General features: G+C 43.8%; 1 protein-coding gene across 1 annotated transcript in view; it reads left to right on the forward strand.

Annotated features, from left to right (window-relative positions):
* Window positions 1-13,886, forward strand: part of itprid1 (ITPR interacting domain containing 1) — a 58,548-nt gene that overhangs the window by 14,526 nt on the left and 30,136 nt on the right. Inside the window, exons 6-8 of the mRNA XM_072450449.1 lie at window positions 9,935-10,062; window positions 10,164-10,275; window positions 12,241-12,522. Of these exons, the coding sequence (XP_072306550.1) occupies window positions 9,935-10,062; window positions 10,164-10,275; window positions 12,241-12,522 (522 nt within the window). The remainder of the gene's footprint in view (window positions 1-9,934; window positions 10,063-10,163; window positions 10,276-12,240; window positions 12,523-13,886) is intronic.

The following is a 13,886-nucleotide window of genomic DNA, read 5'->3' on the forward strand; positions in this document are numbered from 1 at the left end:
TCCAGGTGCGCACGCACATGCGCTCGCGCCAACAGCTGACCAACAATAATGGAAATAGCAAGGTTTCATTAGCCATAACATAAACCTATTTTCAGTGTAATTTTGGCAAACCACTACTGGACTTGCTTGGATGTATTGTACATAGGAATAGTGAAGACAATTATTACAAGTTTCTCTCAAATGTCATGTTAGCATTAGACTATAATACGCTGCAGACACTGAAAAGCTTTAGGCCTGAACCATTGTCAAACTCATTTGTCCCAGTTCTGAGCAGCACATGAGGCCACATCATATTGAAGGGGGAAAAAAGACATTTATGTAAGTTATATATTAACATTTTTATTATAACTCTGACATTTAAGCTTTTAAAAAACATGACATTTAACGGCTGTAGAACTGTTTGTTGTTATCCATCTGTCTTCAGTTTTTCTCTCCAACATAAATTGTGTTGGTGTTGCTCTCCTGACCTGTTTCTGTTGTTTCTTACACTGTATTGTCTTCTTGACTGTGTCTCTGTTGTTGTCCTCAGATGTCTGTGTCTCTGTCTGTTTCATGGACCTCCTCTGACCCTGCAGTAAATGAAAGAAACAAATCATTCTTAGTTTGAGAAATACTGACCCTAATCTATGAGCTTATGTGTGGGCGCCTCGGTTTCAACGCGCTTTACCTTCTGTTTCCCTCTCTGGATATGACAAATCAAAATCACCCATATTTCAGGACGTCCCGGGCGGTTGGCAACCCTAGATGTGTTCAACAAGTCTTTAGAGCTTTGAAAAGCTTGTTCTTGTTCTTTGTTCTAATTCCAACCAACATCATGACTCAACAGTTTGTGTAAAGGAGCCAACCTTGTTGCCAAGTTGGGAAGAAACTCGTTGTAGTTTAACAGTCCCAGAAACGATTTAAACTAGGTCCAAAAAAAACTTCATCTGCTGTTGAGGAGCTGTTGTGTTTCCCCGCGCAGCTGTGCGATGGTAGAACATGTAGAGAAAGTGGATTGGTGTATTCACTTTACAAAGTCCAAAAACGAAGGAGATGGGCTCCGGGGCCTGTCTGGGTCACGCAGATACTTCAGAGGTGAGCAGAGTTTAGTGAATATCATTATTTGCTCTAAGAGCTGCGTCTTGAGGATTTTTTTTTTTATCGTTGCAGGGTTTGTTTTGGGCCTTCTTCCGGGTAGTGTGTAGGCATGTCACTAGAGCGTAATCTCTGATTGGTTGCTGCGCTGCGTCTCCCTCCAAAAAGTTGGCTGCTCTGGCCGCTCTGGCTGCTCTGGCCGCTCTTGCCACCTGTCCAAAGCGTCCAGAGTGTCCGACGCAGGATTCGTGCCGCAAAACTGCTCAAAACCCACTGCAAAAACGCTGGATGGCCATGACGCTCATATACATATACTTTGAATATAAACTGGACGCTTTGACACAGCAGTGTGAACGGGCCTCTACAGAGACTAGAGGACTGGGTGGGCATCACTGACACTGCCCTAAATTTATTAAAGTCCTATCTGGAAGACAGGAAGTAATTTGTAACTGTGTCTCAGACCTGTGGGGTGCCCCAAGGGTCAATCCTGGGACCAATTCTGTTCAACCTCTACATGCTGCCGTTAAATCAGTTGAAACGCAGTGAAAATGTGTCCTATCACAATGATGCAGACGACACTCAGATCTATGTTTCACTGTCGCAGGTGAATATGGACCAGTGGATTCACTCTGTCACTGCATCCAACAGATTAGTGTGTGGATGCAAAATTTGTCTTTGGCCCACAGAAACAAAGAGAAAGTGTTAGCAGTCACCTCCAGAGTTTCACTCTAAAACCTATGAATGAAGTTAGAAATTTGGGTCAAATCAATAACATCACGAGCACAAAAAACCTTGGCAAAATCAAAGGTATAGTGTCTAAACCAGACTTGGAGAGACTTCTCCATGTGTTTGTCTCCAGTAGATTAGACTGTAACGGCCGCTCACTGGCCTCTCCAAACGAGCTGTAAAACAGCTGCAGTACATCCAGAACGCTGCTGCTCGGGTCCTGACTAGAACCAGGAAGTACCATCACATTAGTCCTGTTCTCAGGTCTCTGCACTGCCCCCTGTGGCTCAGAGAAGAGACTTTAAAGCAGCTCTGCTTGTGTACAAGTCTCTCCATGGGCTCAGTTTGGGATTCATCTCTCTCCAGTTATCAATCAGTCCTACATTATATATTATTCTGCGAAATGTATTGTTTATAGTTTTACCAGTATATCAAGGCCAGCTCCATCACCCTGTTTGCCGTTACCGTGGCCCCATCCTGGAGCCAAGCCTGGAGCGAGCGCCTGGTGGCCGGGCCCCTGGCTGAGCCCCCCCTACAGCCAGAACAAGCAAAGTGGGGCCATCCTCCCATGGACCCACCACTTGCGGGAGGATCCGTAAGGGGCTGGTGCAGAGAGATCCGGCTCTCCGTACACAGAAACTGACCCTTGCGGCGGTTCAGAGGGGGTTCAGACTTATGCAGATCAGCAGTGGAGATAGCGCATCACCTTGGTAAATGCCGCACTTGACAGACACTTGTGCAAGTGTCTTGCCATTGGCCTCAAGGGTGGTTTTCCACAACCTCATCAAGTTCCCTATGAAGACTCTTAGAGGCCCACTGATGTTGTACAACCCCAAGCATTCAATGATCCAAGTGTGTGGCATTGAGTCGTATGCTTTCTTGTAATCAATCCAGGCAGGGCTCAGGTTGGTGTGTTGGGCTCTACAGTCCAGTGCGATTGTACTGTTCTGTCTACCAGGAGCTGGTGGTTCGCACCTCTAGTTTTTTTGCCGATGCCTTTCTGAGCAGTCTCATATATTGATCCATGTGCCCACTTATCTTAGCCATCATTATGCCCGACAGGAGCCTCCACGTTGTGGAGGGACAGGTTATTGGCCGATAGTTGAACGGGACTGTGCCCTTTGAGGGATCCTTCTGGATCAGGATTGTACGCCCTTTGGTTAGCCATTCAGGCTGAGTTCCGTCCTTTAGCAGTGTGTTCATTTGCGCTTCTAGGCTCTCGTGGAGTGAGGTGAGTTTCTTTAGCCAGTATGCATGTATCATGTCAGGGGCCGGTGCTGTTTTTCATGCCTGAGACTCTTTCTTGTATGTCTGCCACTGTGATGGTAACTGGGTTCTGCTCAGGGATTTTGCTGTGGTCTTCTCTTAGAGCCATCAGCCACTGTGCATCTCGGTTGTGGGATGCTTCCCTTTCCAGTACTGTTCAGTTTCCAGCCTTGGTGGGTTTACTTGGCTGTTATTACCCTGCCATTGAGCGTACACTTTCTCCAGTTGAGACGAGAACAGCCTGTTTATTCTCCTGGCTTCATTCTCTCTCGTGTAGCTCTTTAGGCGGCTGGCTAAGGCTTGGAGCCTTTGTATGCAAGTTTTGAGTGATTCAGGTATGGGCATCTTGTTGTACCTTTTGGGTACTTGTTTTCGCATTGCACCTTTCCTGGCTCTCTTGATCTTAGCCTCCAACCACCTTTTCCATGGTGGCTATTTCATCTCATGGTTGCTCTTACGATAGCAACCATGAGATGGGATAGCTGTATTCACATTCTCTAGAAGACTTTTTGAGAGTACTTCACTGAGCCTATGTAATGGACTTCGGGGTTGCCTGTTGTTCATTGGTTACGTACCCAATCTCTGGATGGGGAGTCACCGCTAACTCGCCCCTGACCTCTCGCACTGGCTCGCCCTTGCTATTGCCAAGATGAGCCCGATGAGGGTGGTGATCAGTTTACGGAGTTGTGGCTGCAGGTGCATCAGTTTGTGTACAGGGAGAAGAGAAGGCGAGACATTACATAGCCCTGTGGAGATCCTGTTCTGATAGTTCGATTGTCTGAGACATTGCCTGCCTCCGTTCCGTCAGGAAGTCAGTGCTCCACCTGCAGGTGGAGTCAGACACGTTGAGCTGGGAGAGCTTGTCCTGGAGCAGAGCAGGAGGATGGTGTTAAATGCAGAGCTCAAGTCCACGAACAGGATCCTGGTGTAGGTTCCCAGTGAGTCCAAATGCGGCAAGAGTTTATGTACTAAAACAGACAGACAATATGGGGCATAAAGTCTGATGTCAAAAGCAAATAAATCATGTCACTATCATCATGTGACCACAACCCAGTGGTGGCTCCATCTCTCGTGTTGTTTAGTTCTCTGTGTTTTGCATCTTCCTTCAGAGTACCTCTGCTTCTCTTAGTGTTCTGAGCATGTGTTTTTTACCTCAAAAAGTCAAGAGTAGTGGGGAAAGAAAACTCATGTCTTAGTTTTCTCTTCCCTTGAAGAGAGAACCTTTGCCGTTGTTGACGAACCTCGTATGGAATATCTTTGAGGAATAAGACACCCTCTGCTCTGTACTGGAGGTCTCCTTTAACCCTTGCAGCATTCAAGACACGTTCCTTCACACGATCGTTAAGACACGTCATTATCAGGCCCCGTGGTTTATCAGCTGCTGATCTTGGTTACCCAGGCGATGTGCTCTTTTGATTTTGATGACAGCAGATATGGACTTCAAATCCAGAATCTTACTTTTCACATTATTGTTTTCTGACTCCAGCGTTGTCATCCTGGCCCGCAGCGCCTCCATCTCGGTCCTTTCTGCAGATCGTCCGCATTATCTGAAACTTACTGCTCGATTTCCTCCATGCGTGCTCTGGTTAGTCCCGCTTCCCTCAGCTCAGCGGCTACTGCAGCAGATACTTCAGCAGATACTTAAGCAGATACTTAAGCAGATACTGCAGCAGATACGGCCGGGGCAATGGCCACTATCACCTCGGCTCTAAAAGACACGAAATCACGCAGCATTTCGTGTCTTATTTCTGACATCATGAGCAATAACTTAAGATTAGTCATATTCTTTCCCTCTTCCGATGCAAAGAAGTCGCGAGAATCTCCGTTTGGAGGTCGGGACCCCGTAAGAACAGCTCATTTCCACTTCAGGTTTGCAATCCATGTTAGCCTAGTTAGATTTGTTAGCTTGTAATGCAGGCTATTTTCCAATGGGGCTGTGGGCCGTTAGATTTGTTTTTACGGCATTTCAACATTTAAAAATGAGTTGAATGCTATTCTTAGTTTCAATCAGTATACATAACAACCCTGATTACATCAACTGTGAAAAGGTCCAAACAAATCCTTCTGAATAAAGAGGCTCTGTCCATTCTTTTGTCTTATTAATGTAAATGTTAGTAGCATTATTTAGCCTGCTCGAGCTCACAAACATGAGGTGACGCTCAAACAGTAGAGTGTCTGTTACCGCGGTTACAGTGTTTGGATGAGAAGTGCTTAAGAGCCACACTTACGTATTTCCATTTGAATATGTCATTTGCATCTTTCCATTGTAGCTTTGAGAACATTGAGCAGGTCATTTCTCCATTTCCTATCCTGAGAAAACTGAAGCTATGTCTCTGTGTAAACCTAAGAGTCATTAAACCACGCTAAAGACAGACTGAACAAGTAAATAATTGGCAGTATTCAACACATAATATTCTGCTCATAAATGCATAATATTTTAGTTTTCGTTCTGAAGCAGAATAGTATTTTTGTTACTGGATGTCGCACAAAACCACAAGCCTTTAAATCCAGGTCATGTGGTGTCCAGCAGCTTTTTTCCATACCAGGAAGTTTGTGCTCAGGGGAGTGGGCATGTCCTCAGCCTCTAAAAAAAATGTTCTCAATACAACAGCCATTTGTGACCCCTCCCCCGCCTGTGCCTGCTCTCACACACCTGCCCCTCCCTCACCTGTCCAGTACAGTCATCAATATAATAAGAGACAAAATAGTGCAATGCAAACTGGCATAAAACAGCAAAGCATGTTTGTATTTTCCAAAGTAGTCAACGGTCTTGTGCAAGGTTTGAACCTGTGATCTGCTGATTGAGGGGCAGCAGCACAAGCCAAGGGGTATGTGGATCCCTCATCACCAAACACACTTCACGCACGCACATTTTAAGGCAAAATTTACTTTTTGAGGTTTTAACCATGTTATGCCATTGTTTCCTTATCATCATACTCATTAATGAATTGTTTGCTGATGGCAGAGTGGTTAGCACTCTTGCCTCCCAAGAAGATCATGTGTGTTGGCAACTCTAAATTGGCCCTAGTGAATGAATGTGAGAGTGAATAATTGTCTGTAATGTCTATGTCTCTGTGTTAAACCTGCGACGAGTTGGCCACTGTCCAGGGTGTACCCCGCCTAAGGCCCAAAGTCACTGGGATAGGCTCCAGTCACCTGTGACCCCTAACGGGGAAAAGTGGTAGAAAATGAATGAATAATTTTTTGCTGTCCTTTCACTTTGACCCTCACAAAAACACTGACACCCAGATTTGTGATGTCAGTGATCCAAAGGTCTCCTGTGCTGTTTTTTTAAAATATAAATATTTTATTTCAATAAAAAATAAAAAATAAATTAACATGGAACATAGAACAATGCAGAACACAACACGACCAGAAAACAAAAATAACAATAAGCACACAAGTAGACATCAGAACAACATTCACAAACACAGGAACTTGTCTTGGTGATTCGATGCAACACAAACAACACAATGAACAAGTCACAGCAATAAGCTATCGGACAATATGAAATAAAAAAAATAATAGAATAAAAATTAATGATTTTTATCCATGTTTAAATTCTGGTGACAGTGACAGTGACGTCAACAGGAAACAAAATCACGGCACATTTAAATTAAAATAACTTAGTCCAAAGACTTTTCTTTTAACATTTTCAAAACAAACTTAGAACATAAGTTTATTAACTGCAAATAGTGATCCTATCTGGTCCAAATATCTGTTAAATTTGTCCAGTTCAAAATGGAGTCCAAATGTGATATTATGTTTTTTGCCTTTTCCATATGTCCAATATTGTAGGTGCAGCTTTTGGGGTCTTAAGGCCAGAATAGTCCCAAAATCCCATGGAATGGCAATGCCAAAAATAGTCTGCAGCGCTTTTCTGATTTCAGTCTAATATTCCGGAGCATCGGGACAGTCCCAAAAAGCATGGAAATGGTTTGCATCCTTGTGCCACAGTTTCTCCAACAGTTGCATTTAATGTTCACTTTGACCTGGTGTTATGAAAAAACATCACTTTCCAACTAAATTCTTTGATTTTCTGATTCTCAACTGAGATGTTTCCCATTCTTCCTTAGTCGAAATAAAATTACCCTCTCCTTCCCATTTATTTTTGATGTAATTAGTAGTATATATTACATTTATATATTTTTCCCCTTGAAAGTTCTGATGTATAAGCTTTATTAACTATTTCAGTCAAAGGGCTATGATTGGCATTGCTTAGTTTAACGTCTTGGTTATAAAAACTATAAAAACTTAGCTGGTAACGCGATATAATACTCAAATTACTTTTTTAGAGTAACGATTAATGTAGGGTTAGTTTTGTGCACCCACGTTATTTAATACTCCTACTTTAAGTTACTTTCAAATCTGTAACATGTTAGTTTTGGGCCGGTCTCCTGAGCACAACCCCAGAGCTCAGTGTGTCGTGAGCATGTGCACTGTGCAGCTACCGGGAGACTTGTCCTCACGCCAAAGAGAATGAAACTCCTTCTCCTTCGTTATAACCATTATTTAGTATCTGAGGAGTAAATGTAGGAAACAGCAATGTGGTGAGTTTGATTTAAATAAACTACAGTGCTAAGAAATGCGTCTATACGAGGCACAATCCGGTCAGTAACCACTTTAGGAACAAGAGATATGATGGCTTCTTTCCAATTAGGAGGGGTCTGAGTTATTTAAGTGCTCAGTTGAAAAAAATGTAGATATCAAATTTAGGGAGGGGGCTAGAGAGTCATTTTATTACATAGCCACTACATTTGCATATCATTACGTTCAGCTTAGAACAGATTTTTTTGGGTGAAATTTTCAAAAATATTTATTCCGGTATGGAAGGTGTATCAGCTTCAAATGTATAACATTTCATTGCTTTCATTGGCCCAATTTGAAGTGTTTTCAAAGAAAACTGTAGGAGGAGAGGCCAAAAGTACAAGGTGCACTTTTGTCAACGCCATGTTTGATCCAATATGGCCGACTTCCTGTACGATTTAGGGCGGGGTCATATTAACATTTTTTACATGTCCTCACGTGAACAATTTTGTGTGAGTGAGAGTCATTCTTTTACTGCAACTGCGTCAGGCTCCCATTGGCCCCATGTTCATTGATTTTTGAGGTGGCGTCACTCACTGAGTTCTAATCTTCAATAACACTCTCGAGCATATTTGTTCCTGTTTACTACTTGATTTTTGGGGTTTTCCGGCCCCCGGATACATCTTGATGCTTTGTTTCTTTCATTCACTTTAATGGTTCAAGGTTTCTTTATTAGTACTTGAAGGTAATTCGTTTGCAGAAGAGGCCACAACAGTCCAACAACATTCAAATCAAGATAAACACATGACATGAATGACACAGATACACACAGTACTCCACAAAGACGTCTTCCTACAGCCTGTAATAGTCCACATCCAGATGGACCTCACCTGGGTTCTGCTTAGAGGTGAGGCCCACCTAAACACCTCTCCTGTTCAGTGTTCCAATAGCTGTCCCTGAACTGTTTAGTGTCCCCCGAGGGACCTCGTAGTGCCGGTCAGAGCGATTAGGCAGGAACTCCACATGCAGCGAGTGTTTTTTAGTTAGCACTTAGCACATGACGAGCTTCCACAACCTCGTAAACATTGGCTTTGTTCTCTTATGGGCTTCTGTAAAGTGATTATGGCTGTATCCATAATCCAGGTAAATGTGTTGTGAAAAGAGCTGTTAATAGTCAAAATGTATACATATTAATTACCTTAATTAGCCTCACGGCGGGCTTTTAAATTCACTTCAGTAGGTTATGTCTTTAAAAAACACACGTTCCCTTAAAATTTGCTGTTAAGAGGCAGAATAAGAGTAAATATGGCCTTAATAAACCCAATTTTAAATGAATAGAGCCTGACACACCTTTTATAATCAGCTGTCTATAAACTACTTGATTTACATGACTTCATATGTTGGCAGTTATATATGTCTCCACAGTTCCTACAGGCCATTGATAAGGTTAATGTGAACTTCATTCAGCCCTTGAGTTTGGACCCAGACCCATCCCCAATTTGAGTCAGTCCATTATGCTATCTCATTAGACTATTTGTAACATTTTACTCACCAGAAACAGTTCAACTGTTCATTTTCCAAATAACATTTCATACCATTTATTTTCCGATATGGAGATGTGAAATATTTTACCAGGAGTAATCAAACAACTTACATTTTGAACTAAAATCAGTTGGCCTCAGGCTTATTATCACTCAAATGTATTTTCATGAATGTTGGGCTGTATTAAACCTGAAATATTCATGTTTCAAGAGTAAAAGACGGGGAAGTTGTTTTCACACAGCCACTTGTTAGAACAAGGAGTGTGAACATGAGTCCAGACCGAATTCAACGGCCGCCCTGAGAGCGCTTAAAATAGGTGGTCTCAGAGCGGCTCCTTCCGCTCTCCGGAGAGGGCCGAGTGTGGTGTGACCGCCAAGTCCATGGTGAGAGCAAAAGGAATGAAGGAATTTGATAAAAAAAAATATGCTTGAACTGCATAGATTTGCATGAATTGTCACTGCAAAACTATCCGTTAGCAACCTGCTTCTGACGAGCCGAATCCGATCGACTCACTTTTAAATCAGCGGGACACTTCGGATTTTTCACTGCCACCGCCACGTCACTTTCACGGTGTATTAACCAAAAGACCAGGTGTCCACGCAGCTTTTCTCCTGAAATAAGTGCTCCAGTCAGTTGATGCCTCTCACATGGCTCTTGGTGCGTTGTTTGGGGTGAATGTGAAGCGGTGAATAGGACCAACCCAAAAGTGAAGTCAACAGAACTAATTCTAGTGCGTGCTCTAACGAGGGAAACACCTTTCAACACCTGGATATAATATTCATTCCATTTGTCTTCTCAGCTGTCTCAGAGGGAGCTGGAGGAGCTGCTCCTTCACCTGCAGAAGTTCTGCTCTGTGCTGGGCCTGATGGAGGAGCAGCTGACAGAGGAGCAGGCAGCAGTCTACAGCGCCCTCACACACCAGGACAGGTAACGCCTCGGGCCGCCCCCAGTAGCTCCTAAACTAGTACTACACCACTAGAACACAACTCCAGGAGTGATGGAGAGATGTTCTGTGCCGTGTCCTCCAGGGAGTGTGTGGAGGAGCTGCTGCGGCTGAGGAAGGCTGTGTGGCAGGAGGCTGTGGAGCTGGAGAAGCAGCTGTCGGACCTGGTGCACCACGACGACCACAGCCTCACTCTGGTATTCAGCTCATGTCTGTTTTATACTACTCTCCACATGAGCGTGTTTGAAAGGCCAGTTTGGGTCTAACATTCACTGGACACTATGACCAGAAGCCGACTTAACTTTGATGAACATGACTCCCGAATCACACATCCGATCCGGTCTTTTATACACTCAACTCAGTACTTTCTGATTTGTCTGGTGGTTGTCTGGTCTAATGAGTATTTGCCAAAGCATTTTTGAAATCACATTTTGGTGTAATTATTAGGATTTGGTGTAAGACAGTGGCCACCGGCCCCCATCTCAGAGGCAGGGGAGGTCCATCCTGAAGCCGTGGATAAACATGCTGATGTCTCATGTAGGTCTCATTAGCACGAGTGAACTGTGAGCTCATCAGCTGGAGCACACAGCGTCCTGCTCATGTCGGCGCTGTGTGCTCCAGCTGCAGAACTCACACGCTCGAAGCCAGAGGAAAGAGAGAGACGCGTAAACTCACCTGTTCACACTATTTTTGTCCTTCTCAAAGTCTCAAGCCTCTTTCTGAGCTACAAGTGTTACGCTTACATTTATACTTAAACTATAAATGATCATTAGTCTATTTAGTTGTGGCCACTATATTCTATTTTCAAAAATAGAAATTGAGGCAACTGTACAGATTTCTTATAACTAACACATTTGACTCTTTTATACTGGAAGTTTCTTAATAACATGTTATCATTATTATTATTACGGTATATTAAAAGAATAGGAATACACTGTGTTTCTATTGCCTAAAAATCCAGTGAAAAATGAATAATAATTGCAACAAAAAAAAAATAGATAAATGTATAATATAAATCTAAAGGCAGATGTTGGGCTTGTGACTGTCATGGTCACGTCTGTCTGGTGATGTACAGTCTTGTCTTACTCATGGTGTTTCTGTCTCTGCTCCTCTTCCTTTCCCCCCTCCCTTCTTGTTCTTGTTCTCCTCTCTGGTTACCGCCCCCTTGTCTCTCTGGTTACCGCCCCCTTGTCTCTCTGGTTACCGCCCCCTTGTCTCTCTGGTTACCGCCCCCTTGTCTCTCTGGTTACCGCCCCTTGTCTCTCTGGTTACCGCTCCTTGTCTCTCTGGTTACCGCCCCTTGTCTCTCAGCTCATCACAGGCTCTCCTCACCTGTGCGTGGGTTCACAGCTGTATCTGTTTGTTAATCACTGGGTGTGGTATATTAGGTGTTTGTTTCCTCGGCCTCAGTGCGAGATTGTCTGCGTTGCCGTGTTCGTCCCCAGCTGTCGAGCTGCTGATTTTTGATTCCTGTTCTGACTCTGACTTCTGATTTTTGCCTAACCCTCGTGATCCTGTTTGCTGTTATCGACCTCGGACCATCCTGAGTATTCCTTCCGCCTTTCCTCTGACTAAGCTGAATGCCTGTGTACCGAACCTGGAACGGATTTTTGACTATGCCTCTCGCCTGCTCTATGACACCGCTGTTTGTTGGCTCTGACACCGCTGGAAGGACCCTCCCTTGTCGTTCAGACATTACCAGTGACTTTGTACATTTCTCAGTTCTGTTCTTTTACAATCATCTCCTGTTTCCAGCTCTGTAATTTGCTCCGTTCTGCCTTTCGTGACAGTGACTTGACATGGACTTCAGCTTTCAGACTTTAGAGTCGAAATATCAAGTAATTGGTCTAAAGTTTATACCAATGACTTGATACTTGATCAAAGGGTGAAGGTTGGGCATCCTCAAAGAGATAAGAATAATTCAAAATGTTTGGGGATGCATATTTTCATCTAATAAAACATCAGGGCAGAGATACTCGCATCACTTTTTTTAAATTTACAACAATCAAGTACGTGCGCGCCAAAACTTGAGACTTTACCTGGACTTTGGACTCAAAAAACAAAACTAAACCGCACTCAAATGTAAAGGAAACTGTGCATTCTTAGCATTCTTACTATTATAAGAACGGTTCCAAAGCTCTGCTCCTCGTGTCTCTGTGCAGAATATGCTTCGGCTCCTGGATGAGCAGTCCCTCCTGTGCTCCCAACTGCGCCTTTTCTCCCCGGGGCCCCACAGTCCTCTATCAGGGGCCCTCAGTCCTCAGTCAGGGCCGGTGCCCAGGAGGACAGTAGCTACACAGTGCAGTCTGCCAAAGAAGCCCCCTTACACAGGACCCAGCAAAGCCCCTGGAGGCCCCCAGCTGCAGCCGGCCCCGCCCCACCCGGCCCTGGGCTGTGCTCCTGCTAAGACGGACAAACTCCACCTGGTTGGGTTTCTGCACAGAGTGAGTACATAATGTAATGTCTGATCTTAATTCAGCCACTTTTTTTTCATGCATCATTTTGTTTCATTCTAGTTGAGGAATTCGATTCGACATTAGGAGAAGACCACTTCCTGACTGACACGTTAGTAGGACACTTCTAAAGGGCGTTCACACCAAGCACGTCAAAGGGCGGAGCAAGGATCCGCATCAAGCCTCCACATGTGAAGGGCCCGAACCGGAATTATAAACTCTGAACTTTCGGGGTCAAGGGGCAGGACCCAGGCTGCTGTCATTAATCCACTCTTCTCCAAACAAGGTCCTTCTTATACTTTTGTTAGTTTATTAAAGTTTAGCATGAGCCACATTCTGTGGTGTCATGGAAACGATACAGGCCTATTGCATCATAACCGATATATTACTGTAACAAGCATTTTCTCATTTCAATGACAATATCAATGTCATTTTTGTGATTACACATGTTTTTAAGAAATCGTCATGGCTTTGCATGTGTCTTCATTTCCAGTATTATGACATAACTTAAGTATACTCGTAGTAGTAAGAGACTGGCTTTATCTTAAAGGTCCCATAACATGCAAAATCGACTTTTCAGAGCTTTTAACCTTCTTACATTGCTATTTGTGCTTCATATATGTCCAGAGTGTTTTTTTTTTTTTATTGATTCCCGCAGTGTTTAGCTATAGAACAGACTATCTCCTTTCCTCGAATCTCCAAACTGACGGGCGGTGGCTGCAAGACCGTGTCATAAGGGCAAGCACGCGTCACCATCGTCACATGATGCAGGTCACGTGTTGCAGAGGTCACGTGTTGCAGAGGTCACGTGTTGCAGAGGTCACGTGTTGCAGAGGTCACGTGTTGCAGAGGTCAAATGCTGCAGAGGTCACACGTTGCAGAGGTCGCATGCTGTGTCAGTGTTCGAGTTACAGTTGGGCTGGATGCTGTAGCTCCCGCATCCCAGGATCCAGCTCATCATTATCCGAGTGTCGCCATAGTAACCTTCATGTAAAATGCTGTAAAAAGAGCCCCCCCTAGTGCTATTTCTGTAGTCACATCACACAGATGGAAAAACAAAATGCGAGTCAGGCCCAATCTGAGAAATGTGATTCATATTCCCTGTGAAAAGATAAAGCCCAGTCTCACTGAAACTAGTCTGAAACTTGCTGTGCTAAATGTCAGATCCTTATGTCACAAATCACTCTTAATTAATAATTTTATTTCTTCTTATCTTGATTTTATGTTTTTAACTGAAACATGGCTTGACAAAAACACAGGAAATGTAGTTCTGATAGAATCTGCTCCACCCAACTTTAAGTTTGAATCTGAAACACGAGAAAACAAAAAAGGGGGTGGAGTCTGTGCTGTCTTTA

Source organism: Eucyclogobius newberryi, unplaced genomic scaffold (genome assembly GCF_026437365.1).
Source record: "Eucyclogobius newberryi isolate DKJ021-1_F unplaced genomic scaffold, fEucNew1.0.hap1 SCAF_18, whole genome shotgun sequence".
Lineage (NCBI taxonomy): Eukaryota > Metazoa > Chordata > Actinopteri > Gobiiformes > Gobiidae > Eucyclogobius > Eucyclogobius newberryi.